We start from the raw sequence: 13429 nt of genomic DNA on the forward strand, positions 1-13429 counted from the left end.
ATTATTGTTTTTTTTATTGTTGCTGTTGTGTTGGTTTAATGTAATAATCCTACAATTTTAAATAATATCGATTGTCATACCGAATGTCATGATTTGTAGGCGATAAAATAAGCAGATACTATTTCGTTTAGACAAAGTTAAATGTAGTAACTTTAACAAAGTTGTCATTTATTTGTAATTGAAATGTGTTGTAAAGTTATAGTTATTGTATGATGTAAATTTATATAATATTATTAACTTATGGGGATTGTTGTGTGTGCCGGGAGGCGACACACTGTCGGATGGCCGAATGTCATGATTTCCGAATTTAATAATTATTTTTAAACAATTTTATACTAAAACCTTATAGGTATAGAGTATCCGATCTGATAATTGTGACATTTCGAATTAAGAAAAGAAGAATAGTTGTCACTGTCAGTTTTTAAAAATGGAAGTTAGTGGGGCGGGAGAAAAAATACATTAGATCCATGTTATATTATGTTATCCTGATAATATGTTGTGTTGAAAATGTAGAAATAAAGCAAACCAATAAAGGTTCATTAAAGAAATGAGTGATGATGGAATTAAGATGGTGTCAAATATATGTAACAGTACAACCTGATGTGATCATTGAATAAATATGTACTACATAAAGGTTGTTGTTATTACACTTGCGATGAATTTTCTCACAGGCACTTTAACAATTTCGCCTCGAAAATCGTTAATCCTGAGGATGTTGATAAGGACAATGGTACAAAATTATTAAAATCGTGTATTGTCATCGGTTTTTGATAATTGTCATCGGTTTTTGATAATTCAAATCTTCAAAATTTTGAATTAAACTGAACGTTCAAAGTGGATAGAAATCGGGTTCAAAGATTCCATTCTGTTACGTACATACATACGTACAACCCAAGCTAATAAAAGCGTGTTAAAAAGAACCTGATTACTAGGAAAAACGTAGTCAAATATATAGATCACATAGATATAGATATGGCTAATTATAACGTCACCTGAGATTATGTATGCGTCTATCTTTATTGCCGCCTACCAACAGCGGCATAAGTGTTGCTTTGTTCTAATTCGAAGTGTGTATTGAGGGAGACATACTACACAAACTTACAATTTAGTCCTCAAGTGTAAAACCTGTAGCGGATTTTGGATAGAACTCCATTCTTATTTGTTTAGGTTGAATACAGACGTCTATTGGTGGCGGTAGCCATCACTTACATAAGTGGGCTGCGTGCTCGTTCTCTTCATCAAAATAAAAAAAATGTAGCACATAGTACCAAATGTCGGCCTATAAATGAGTTAATAAGGGGTATTATCTTTTTGTAAAAACGGTATATTATGTGTTTCGGTGGCAGAAGCTATAGTTGAATTAATTACGCAAAGTTGCGCTTGCTGGGTAGTGAACTAACTTGAAATACATTATTATTTTTATATGCAATGACTGAGAGGCACTTTTTAATTTCTTAGCAACTAAGCAGGTAGCACCAGATCTATGACTAAACTTTCGTTATTTGAATTTAATTTATGCTAGTAATTTAAGTTACCACTTTAAATCGAAAATGTATGTACCTACACATAAAGTCCTTATTCAGTATGGTCGGAGATAGTATACAAAATATCCCATATTAATAAACTAATGTATAAATAAGTTATAGTTCAAAAAACTAAAAACCACGCTACAGTCGCACACGGAAAATCGTTAATCCTGACGATCCGAATGAGAATGGGACAAAATTATTAAAACCGTGTATTATCATCGGTTTGATACGTGATCAAAATTTTTAATTAATCTGACTGTTCAAAGTGGGTAAAAATGTAGTAAAAATCGAGGACAAAGATTCCGTTACATATCCAGATACATACAGGTCGAGCTTATAAAAGCGTGGTAAAAATTGTAACCAGCTTTCGTAAATAAAATTCTCAAATCTTTCCAACGAATCAACCCTTTTTATCTTCAACGACGTTGTATCTATAGGAAAATATTTATACATCCGTTTGGATTATATTCATATTTACAAGATAATGAGGTTCTCTCGAAATAAATTATCTACGTGATAGCACATTCATCGAGAGATCTCTGATATATAAATTTATCTTGATCGTCATATCTACATACCCATTAACAAATGTCGTATGATTCCGACAAAGACTCTAGACTAAGACCTAAAGACTCGATCGAATCTCCCTTAGATTCGATCGACATTCGATGGGATACTTTTCAAAGTATTTTAATTGTGTTTCTGAGTTACTTTTATCGAAAGAAAGTAACTTCAAAGAACTACCCACTATAGTCTATTGGAATCATTAAAATAAAGTTCGATTTTTCAATGTCAGGTTCAAATTTTTTTCAAGGTCACTAATTTTTTTGGGGCAACTACAAACGATTTTTTTACTAAAAACAACTACTTACCATAGGCTATAGGAATCATAAAAAAAAGTTCAGTTTTCCAAAGTCAGGTGCCAAGTTCACATAGCCTTAATTTAATTGTGTATTTTCGCTACACACATATTTAAATTAGGAATAGTTATAACAATTACCAAAAAGGTTGGAGACATAGAATTCATAATGTTTTGAAAATTACTCGAGTTCCCGGGAATTCCTGGGAAAATGGGGTCGGAAAATCCCGTGGGTCGGGAAGAAAAATATGCCGGGAAATCAGAAACCCTAAAACGGGGTCGTAGCGAGGGCGTAGGTCGTAGTTCGTAGCAGATCCGTAATCTTTTTAATTCTGCTCCGAAATTACGATTATGAATTAAAATATTTTCCGATTTGGCTCCGAGATATTCAATACTCAAACATTAATACAGGGTGGCGCAAAATTAATCACCCTATTTTGTTTTTGAATAACTTTTGTACTGAATAAAAAAAAGTGATTTTGAGTAATGGAAATCTTTACCAGGGCTGTAACTTTTTTTTTGCTGATTAGAAAATATGATATCTGTCAAGTGTCTTCCACCAGCCTTGCTACAAATTTTACCATATTTTCCACAAATTTCCTTAAGATTTCCGCCGGTAAAACTTTGCTTTCCAGTCGCATACTCTCCTTAAGAGCTGCCTGCTGCTGGTATAGACACGTGACTTCAAGTAATCCCAAAGAAAGAGGTCAGGGATGGTTAAATCGGGCGAACTTGCTGGCCATGCCAAATTGCCTAAACGGGAGATTACGCGACCAAGAAACGTTTCCTTCACAATATCCTCTGTGGCGCGTGCTGTGTGTGCGGTTGCACCATCTTGTTAAAACCACATGTTCACCAAGCCCTGATCATCCAATTCCGGTAGAAAAAAATCGTTTATCATGACCCTGCAGCGTTCGCCATTAACAGACACTGTATTGCTGATGGCGTCCTCAAAAGAATACGGTTATCACTCCTCCTGCATGAAAGGCGTACCAGATAGTGACTTTAAGAGGATGTAATGACTCAACAACAGCAACAAGCCTGAGACAATCGCAGCTCTTAAGGAGAAAATTTGAATGGACCGCGAAGTGTTATCGGTGAAAATCTTGAGGAAAGTCGTGGAAAATCAAGCGCAAATTTGTGTCAACGATGGTGGAAGACACCTGACAGATATCATATTTTCTAATTGGCAAAAAAAAGTTATAGGCCCTGGTAAAGATTTCTATTACTCAAAATCCCTTTTTTTATCAGTACAAAAGTTATTCAAAAACAAAATAGGGTGATTAATTTTGCGCCACCCTGTACATTTTATAGCTCTCTATTGGTCATTTTCATGACATATCTTTAATTATAATATTATATTGTTTTAATGTTATCAAGTGGGTGAATACCAAGTATCTGTGAGAAATTTGTACTTGTGTTAACATAAGAAAGTTAAATAATAATATCTGTGTATGTCAGCATATAGACAGTTGGGGCTGTTATTATTCAAAATTATTTTAATTACAATAATTAATTTATAAAAAAATATAGTCAATGGGTTATACGTATAATTTTTATTTATATATTCAAATTAGAATAACAAATAAAACACAATTTTACAAGTTTTCCTTTTCAACTTTTTTCAAATATAAAAACAGAATTACAAAAATAACATTCGTGTACTTAGAACTGTGCGAACAATTTCAAATTATAATCCATTTTATCACTTGACTAAACGCTGTGTATGTCAGTCTTTAGTTACACGAATTATCGGTGATCTTCTAAATGCTTACAGACAGATTACAATACCAATCTGTCGCCGCACTCTACATTTTCTGACCAATCGCACTGCTCCTTGCGCGGATTGAACATAAGATTTGATGGGCACTTAAAAGCTAATGGAAATCCTGTGTAGCATTTGTAAAACTTGTCGCATTGCTCATGAGCGACAAGGATACCATCAGAGCCTTCAGCTGCACAGATAATAGGGGCCTCACTAGGATCGTCATTTCCTTTATTGTCGTCACCATCTGATCCACCGCCACCCCCGGCATTATCATCTTCGTTAACATCTTCGGCATCAGGGATAATTCTGTCACCGCATACTACATTTTCTGGCCAATCACATTGCTCCTTGCGTGGGTTGTACAGGAGGTTTGAAGGGCACGAAAAGGCTGCTGGGCGACCCTCAAAGCATTTGTAAAACTTGTTGCAGTGCTCGTGAGCTATAAGAATTCCATCAGAGCCTTCAGCAGCACATATTGTGGGAGCTTTACTGGGATCGTCGTTTCCTCCATTATTGTTATCACCGCCACCACCGCCGCCATTATCACCATCGCTGTCAGGAATAATTCTGTTACCACAGACTACATTTTCTGGCCAATCACACTGCTCCGTGCGCGGGTTGTATAGAAGGTTTGAAGGGCACGGAAAGGCTGCTGGGCGACCCTCAAAGCATTTGTAAAACTTGTTGCAGTGCTCGTGAGCTATGAGAATTCCATCAGAGCCTTCAGCAGCACATATTGTGGGAGCTTTACTGGGATCGTCGTTTCCTCCATTATTGTTATCACCGCCACCACCGCCGCCACCGCCGCCATTATCACCATCGCCGTCAGGAATAATTCTGTTACCACAGACTACATTTTCTGGCCAATCACACTGCTCCGTGCGCGGGTTGTATAGAAGGTTTGAAGGGCACGGAAAGGCTGCTGGGCGACCCTCAAAGCATTTGTAAAACTTGTTGCAGTGCTCGTGAGCTATGAGAATTCCATCAGAGCCTTCAGCAGCACATATTGTGGGAGCTTTACTGGGATCGTCGTTTCCTCCATTATTGTTATCACCGCCACCACCGCCGCCATTATCACCATCGCTGTCAGGAATAATTCTGTTACCACAGACTACATTTTCTGGCCAATCACACTGCTCCGTGCGCGGGTTGTATAGAAGGTTTGAAGGGCACGGAAAGGCTGCTGGGCGACCCTCAAAGCATTTGTAAAACTTGTTGCAGTGCTCGTGAGCTATGAGAATTCCATCAGAGCCTTCAGCAGCACATATTGTGGGAGCTTTACTGGGATCGTCGTTTCCTCCATTATTGTTATCACCGCCACCACCGCCGCCACCGCCGCCATTATCACCATCGCCGTCAGGAATAATTCTGTTACCACAGACTACATTTTCTGGCCAATCACACTGCTCCGTGCGCGGGTTGTATAGAAGGTTTGAAGGGCACGGAAAGGCTGCTGGGCGACCCTCAAAGCATTTGTAAAACTTGTTGCAGTGCTCGTGAGCTATGAGAATTCCATCAGAGCCTTCAGCAGCACATATTGTGGGAGCTTTACTGGGATCGTCGTTTCCTCCATTATTGTTATCACCGCCACCACCGCCGCCACCGCCGCCATTATCACCATCGCCGTCAGGAATAATTCTGTTACCACAGACTACATTTTCTGGCCAATCACACTGCTCCGTGCGCGGGTTGTATAGAAGGTTTGAAGGGCACGGAAAGGCTGCTGGGCGACCCTCAAAGCATTTGTAAAACTTGTTGCAGTGCTCGTGAGCTATAAGAATTCCATCAGAGCCTTCAGCAGCACATATTGTGGGAGCTTTACTGGGATCGTCGTTTCCTCCATTATTGTTATCACCGCCACCACTGCCGCCACCGCCGCCATTATCACCATCGCCGTCAGGAATAATTCTGTTACCACAGACTACATTTTCTGGCCAATCACACTGCTCCGTGCGCGGGTTGTATAGAAGGTTTGAAGGGCACGGAAAGGCTGCTGGGCGACCCTCAAAGCATTTGTAAAACTTGTTGCAGTGCTCGTGAGCTATAAGAATTCCATCAGAGCCTTCAGCAGCACATATTGTGGGAGCTTTACTGGGATCGTCGTTTCCTCCATTATTGTTATCACCGCCACCACCGCCGCCACCGCCGCCATTATCACCATCGCCGTCAGGAATAATTCTGTTACCACAGACTACATTTTCTGGCCAATCACACTGCTCCGTGCGCGGGTTGTATAGAAGGTTTAAAGGGCACGGAAAGGCTACTGGGCGACCCTCAAAGCATTTGTAAAACTTGTTGCAGTGCTCGTGAGCTATAAGAATTCCATCAGAGCCTTCAGCAGCACATATTGTGGGAGCTTTACTGGGATCGTCGTTTCCTCCATTATTGTTATCACCGCCACCACCGCCGCCACCGCCGCCATTATCACCATCGCCGTCAGGAATAATTCTGTTACCACAGACTACATTTTCTGGCCAATCACACTGCTCCGTGCGCGGGTTGTATAGAAGGTTTAAAGGGCACGGAAAGGCTACTGGGCGACCCTCAAAGCATTTGTAAAACTTGTTGCAGTGCTCGTGAGCTATAAGAATTCCATCAGAGCCTTCAGCAGCACATATTGTGGGAGCTTTACTGGGATCGTCGTTTCCTCCATTATTGTTATCACCGCCACCACCGCCGCCACCGCCGCCATTATCACCATCGCCGTCAGGAATAATTCTGTTACCACAGACTACATTTTCTGGCCAATCACACTGCTCCGTGCGCGGGTTGTATAGAAGGTTTGAAGGGCACGGAAAGGCTGCTGGGCGACCCTCAAAGCATTTGTAAAACTTGTTGCAGTGCTCGTGAGCTATAAGAATTCCATCAGAGCCTTCAGCAGCACATATTGTGGGAGCTTTACTGGGATCGTCGTTTCCTCCATTATTGTTATCACCGCCACCACCGCCGCCACCGCCGCCATTATCACCATCGCCGTCAGGAATAATTCTGTTACCACAGACTACATTTTCTGGCCAATCACACTGCTCCGTGCGCGGGTTGTATAGAAGGTTTGAAGGGCACGGAAAGGCTGCTGGGCGACCCTCAAAGCATTTGTAAAACTTGTTGCAGTGCTCGTGAGCTATAAGAATTCCATCAGAGCCTTCAGCAGCACATATTGTGGGAGCTTTACTGGGATCGTCGTTTCCTCCATTATTGTTATCACCGCCACCACCGCCGCCACCGCCGCCATTATCACCATCGCCGTCAGGAATAATTCTGTTACCACAGACTACATTTTCTGGCCAATCACACTGCTCCGTGCGCGGGTTGTATAGAAGGTTTGAAGGGCACGGAAAGGCTGCTGGGCGACCCTCAAAGCATTTGTAAAACTTGTTGCAGTGCTCGTGAGCTATAAGAATTCCATCAGAGCCTTCAGCAGCACATATTGTGGGAGCTTTACTGGGATCGTCGTTTCCTCCATTATTGTTATCACTGCCACCACCGCCGCCACCGCCGTCATTATCACCATCGCCGTCAGGAATAATTCTGTTACCACAGACTACATTTTCTGGCCAATCACACTGCTCCGTGCGCGGGTTGTATAGAAGGTTTGAAGGGCACGGAAAGGCTGCTGGGCGACCCTCAAAGCATTTGTAAAACTTGTTGCAGTGCTCGTGAGCTATAAGAATTCCATCAGAGCCTTCAGCAGCACATATTGTGGGAGCTTTACTGGGATCGTCGTTTCCTCCATTATTGTTATCACCGCCACCACCGCCGCCACCGCCGCCATTATCACCATCGCCGTCAGGAATAATTCTGTTACCACAGACTACATTTTCTGGCCAATCACACTGCTCCGTGCGCGGGTTGTATAGAAGGTTTAAAGGGCACGGAAAGGCTACTGGGCGACCCTCAAAGCATTTGTAAAACTTGTTGCAGTGCTCGTGAGCTATAAGAATTCCATCAGAGCCTTCAGCAGCACATATTGTGGGAGCTTTACTGGGATCGTCGTTTCCTCCATTATTGTTATCACCGCCACCACCGCCGCCACCGCCGCCATTATCACCATCGCCGTCAGGAATAATTCTGTTACCACAGACTACATTTTCTGGCCAATCACACTGCTCCGTGCGCGGGTTGTATAGGAGGTTCGAAGGGCATCTAAATACTAATGGAAATCCTGTGAAACATTTGTAAAATTTGTTGCAGTGCTCATGGGCGACAAGAATTCCATCAGAGCCTTCAGCAGCACATAGTGTGGGAGCTTTACTGGGATCATCGTTTCCTCCGCTATTGTTATCACCAGAGTTATCTTCTGGTTTCCCGTCGTCAATAATTTCGCCTGATTTATCATTGTCAGTGATCCTATCCTCGCATGCCACGCGATCCGGCCAGTCACATTGCTGCGTCTCAACGTTGAAATGTAAGTTATCTGCACATTTACGAGTAACTAAGTACCCGCTTGCGCATTGGTAGAATTTATTACAGCTTTCATGTGGAAACAATCTGTCGATAGTGTGGTCTTCTGGGCACACTTTACTTTTTAAACGCGCTCCATTTCCGAGGACAACTCCTGCCGCGCAGATCAGAATGATTGCTGCGCCTGAAAATGTCAGAAAAAAAAAAGAAATTAGTTGATGTTAAAATATAATATTTACGAGTAATTTGAAAAATGGCCCATTGAACTCATTACTACATAGAATTGATCGCAGTTTTCATGTTTTAATTAGATATTAATAATAATGATCTAACAGGAAACGTACATACGTACACATTATATCAAAATTAATCATCATTGAGATTTTATCACTTTTATCGATGAATTGATAACAGATAGTAGATGCTATCCGACCGTTTCATTCGGATAGGTACATGACTACATACAAATGTGTTAAAAAACGGTTGTACAAAGATGCAGCTTTATGGAACATCAATTCAAAGAAGTTGTACATTAAATTGCTCAATTATTGTTGAGCTTTAAGCTAGCCGATAATTCGCTAGTATCACATGAGTGACAGTTGGGTAAGCTACTAAAACCACTACTGTTGGCTCGTCAAGTTGTTTGAGCGACCGACGAGCGATATACCCAACAAAAAGGTTTTTATTCCGTTATATATACTGAACAGCTAAATAGTGTTATTCTAAACAGTGGAACTTCTATTTACCTATGTGAGTGAGAAACAGATAACTAGCTAATTTGGATTGCAGTGAATAAGCACTCACACAGCCATGCATAATGTATAAATAAAATATTCATAATAATAATATTCTGATTATTATAATTTATAAACAATTCTTTTAATAAATGTCAACAATAAATGTCAATAAATGTTAATGTAATATGAATAAATTTCGAAGGTGGTAGAACCCTTTGTGGTTCGACCGGCGGCACCACCGCCTCACCTATTTCTACCTAATAACAGCAGTGTTAAGCGCTGCTGTGTTCCGGTTTGAAGGGTGTGGTAAGGGAGACAGACTTTTCCGAGGCGTTCCAACTTAGTCCTCAGGGGTAGCGGCGCATCTGTGGCCGACCTCAGGTAGGAATATCTAATCCTATCTGGGGTTGATTACAGATGTCCATGGGCGGCAGTAGCCACTTACCATCAGGTGGACTGCATGCTCGTCTGCTACTCTTATATTATAAAAAAAAAAAAAATATGTATATTAATTATATCAAATAATTTAATCCATTAATCTATAGATGACCTTATCAACAACTACAAGAAATACCCGTATATTTACGTATTTAAGATTTTTAATAGCATGAGTCGTTCAATTTGTTATCAAGATTGCATTCGTTGATTATATTCCGATTAAACGATACGTGTATATGCCTGATTAGTGAGTACCTGTATCTGAATCACTAGGTGACACATCTTCGTCACTTCAGGAATGACTTTATTTATTTATTTATTTAATCTTCTTATACCTAGAATATGATACAAAGGCGGACTTAATGCTATAAGCGTTCTCTACCAGTCAACCTTTAGGTTAAGCAGAGATCAGCGAGGACGGCACTAGCAAAACCAAATTTATTACTAAAGAGTAAATTCAATATACTAATAATATTGTATACATATATGTATATATAAATGGTGATAAAATAAACACATAAGTGCATAAATAGTAGAGAATGTTGGGAATGTTGCCAGCATTCTGGGAAGTCATCCCAGGGACAGCAATTTAGATGTAGCTTTTTATATTTAATTTAAAATAAAGTTATATTATTACTTATTATTTTTTTATATTACTTTAATTTATTTTAGTTAAAACATTTAAGCGTGTAAATGTCAAAAATGAATAAAGACAATAGTAGAGAATAAATTAAACAAATATAATAATAATATATAGATAATACTAAATTAATTCTCTAGATGTTGTTATAGATAGAATTCTGTGACTTTTGATTTAAATGTCTGCCGGTTCAGAAGTTTTTTAAGATTACAAGGAAGGGCGTTCCAGATACGAGCAGCATGGATGGCAAAGGAATTAGAAAGGAAACCTGAATGGTGTAGAGGAAAGGATAGAGCAAAAGAATATAAAGGTCGTAGCTGACGCTCGTGGGAATCGTCGCCCACATTCCCACATTTCCACATTCCCACGAAGTTTTTTATTTTTAGCAATAACAATTGCTAAAAATAAAAAAACTCACTTTCATCTAGATAAGTGCAGAGAAATGATTAAAAATAACACTCTCAATGGCCATTTTCACAATAGCCATGAAGATGATGATATTGAGCTGAAGTAAATGATCGTGATCGAAGTCAATATATACGAGATAGAATAGTAATGTGATAAATTACGGTCAAATGTTGAGAAAAGCTTTAGTCGAGTAGTGAGTGGCACAGTAAAGTATCTTCGGTGACCATGATGATAACTTCATTAGGAAGTTATTATGCCATTTTAGTTGCACTAACCTGCAAAGACTATGAGGTGGTGCAAACGGCTGTATGAAATAAGCCAGGCGTTAAGATCAATCCATTATTTGTCTTATCTTTTTGACACTTAAAGCTACAGAATTAAGTGTATTATACCGAGATATACGTTATTTATTATATGAGATCTCTTGCTTTCAACACCAAGTATTAGACAATTATCACAAAGAGACATCTCACGTTAAAAACTATCAAGCCAAGTTAGCTGTAGGGCGTGCCCAAGAATGAGACATTCATACATTCAAAAATACATCGGATAATAATGTTCTCAGGATATAATTAATTTACACTTCATACATAATTAATCATCACCAACCCATTGCTGTCTCACCTCTTTGCACGGGTCTCCTCTCAGAATGAGAAGGATTAGACCATAGTCTACCGCGGCGCCGGCCAAGTGCGTATTAATAGACTTCACCTACTTTTTTTTAAGATTTCTCAGGTATTCACCTGCATCCTTACGATATTTAACATGTTACATTCATAATTAATGGAAAATAAAAATAGAAGCGGATTCAGGAATGAGTCCTGGGGTAGCTAGAAGACTCAATCGCCACGAGATTTTTATTCTCGATTTCATTCTCAAATTAAGGGTCTGAGCGCCAAATCACAGGCACAAACAGCTCTTTGAAGATAAAAAATACATATAATATGCTTAAAGGCTAAATAAAGCATGATTAACTTATATTATGCATGACATTATTCTAAGAATAAACAGCATTCGAAAATGCCGTAAAGTCTACTAATCCGGCATGTGGATAAGCGTAGAGTGTAATTTTTTTTTATAATATAAGGGTAGCAGACGAGCATACAGTCCATCTGATGGTAAGTGGCTACTGCCGCCCATGGACATCTGTAATCAACCCCAGATAGGATTAGATATACCTGAGGTCGGCCACAGATGCGCCGCTACCCCTGAGGACTAAGCTGGAACGCCTCGGAAAAGTCGGTCTCCCTTACCACACCCTTCAAACCGGAACACAGCAGTGCCTAACACTGTGCTGACTTGCACTTATTTTCTAATAATCACATATAGAGATTTGCCTATTATTTTGTATGTGAATATTTCAATGGTAAAGTTAATACACTCATATATATTAAACGTTGTATACGTATTAAGTACAATATTTCAAATTGTCCAAAAAAGTCACAAAACGGTAATTTTTAAAGCCGAATATAGATTTTGACAAAAAAGATATAGTTATATCTGAATAACTTATGTGTAAATATTGATCGAACGTACATGTATGATCATAATTTTACCAGATCTCAATATCAAATTTATGCAAAATCCTTAGCAGAAAATTTTAAGAGTTGATGATAGATTTAACTCTACAATCTTAATGGATACTGATAAAAGCACTGATTATCTTTTGCTTTTGCGATACTGGTGTTCCCCACGAATAATTTAATGAGGATTAAGTGATACCTTTAAAGAGCTTTAATAGCTGAGTGTTTTGAAACTCGGCTTCTCCAATGGGAAATTGGGGATTTCAAAGTGTAAACCAGACAAACCTCTCATATTATTCAAATGTATCTGTATAATAGAAATTAGAATATCTTGCTTAAACGACGTCGGAAAACCTGGTGAGGAAATCTACACGCTCGAGAGCTCGTAATAAAATGTTCTCAAGGATGTATGAAACTATCAATCCGCACTTGGACACCACGGTTAACTATCCTCTTAGTTAGGAGTAAATAATGAATAGTCCTAGTAGTAAAGTAAATAACGAATTACCTCTCATAATATGCCTTTCTTTTGTTGTTCGCTGATAATGCACTTGCAATGATTACTGAGTAAGCACTACTGACAGTGGTCAGTTACACCTATTTATATTACGCACAAGTATTATTATCAATCTGATTTCTTTGAATACATTGATTTTCAGAGATAACATTGCTAAAATGGTTGATAACAAATCTTGCTGTTTTAATCTAAAAAAAAAATAACTTTAAGGCTGAGACAGCACTGCGATTGAACGCGCGTTTAACCGCAAGACTGAAACCGCAAAAACATAAAACATATTGCTTTCTATACAAGTGCACGCACTAGTGACTTTTTCAGGCGACTGATTTATTGTTACATTTTGACCGCGGCTTGTTTAAAGCGCGGTTTTTTGTCTCCCATAGTAATTGTATGGTAGCGCATTGATATAAACTAAAGATATGTTACGAAGAAGCAAAATGAAAAACGTGCATTTGTGTGTCAATGCGCTCGCGGTTCGCTCACTTATTTGTGTTGTTTAGTGGGCAGGTCTTTTTTTGGCTTCATTTTATTTCAGTCTCATCATGGATTTCACCAATTTATAGGAAAATATTTATGTAAAGAAAAAGTTTATTTTAATTTATTATTTTT

General features: G+C 39.1%; 1 protein-coding gene across 1 annotated transcript; it reads right to left on the reverse strand.

Moving 5' to 3' along the window:
* Window positions 1–4054: 4054 nt before the first annotated feature.
* Window positions 4055–12858, reverse strand: LOC140748901 (uncharacterized). Its single transcript, XM_073081812.1, has 2 exons — window positions 12812–12858; window positions 4055–8741 (listed from the first exon to the last, which is right to left on the reverse strand). Exons 1-2 carry the CDS (start codon window positions 12816–12818, stop codon window positions 4171–4173), a joined length of 4578 nt encoding a protein of 1525 aa, XP_072937913.1. The 5' UTR covers window positions 12819–12858; the 3' UTR covers window positions 4055–4170.
* Between the last annotated feature and the right edge of the window lie 571 nt (window positions 12859–13429).

Source organism: Epargyreus clarus, unplaced genomic scaffold, assembly GCF_041222505.1.
Source record: "Epargyreus clarus isolate Ecla_fem2 unplaced genomic scaffold, WU_Ecla_fem_2.2 ptg000017l, whole genome shotgun sequence".
In the NCBI taxonomy this organism is placed as follows: Eukaryota; Metazoa; Arthropoda; class Insecta; order Lepidoptera; family Hesperiidae; genus Epargyreus; species Epargyreus clarus.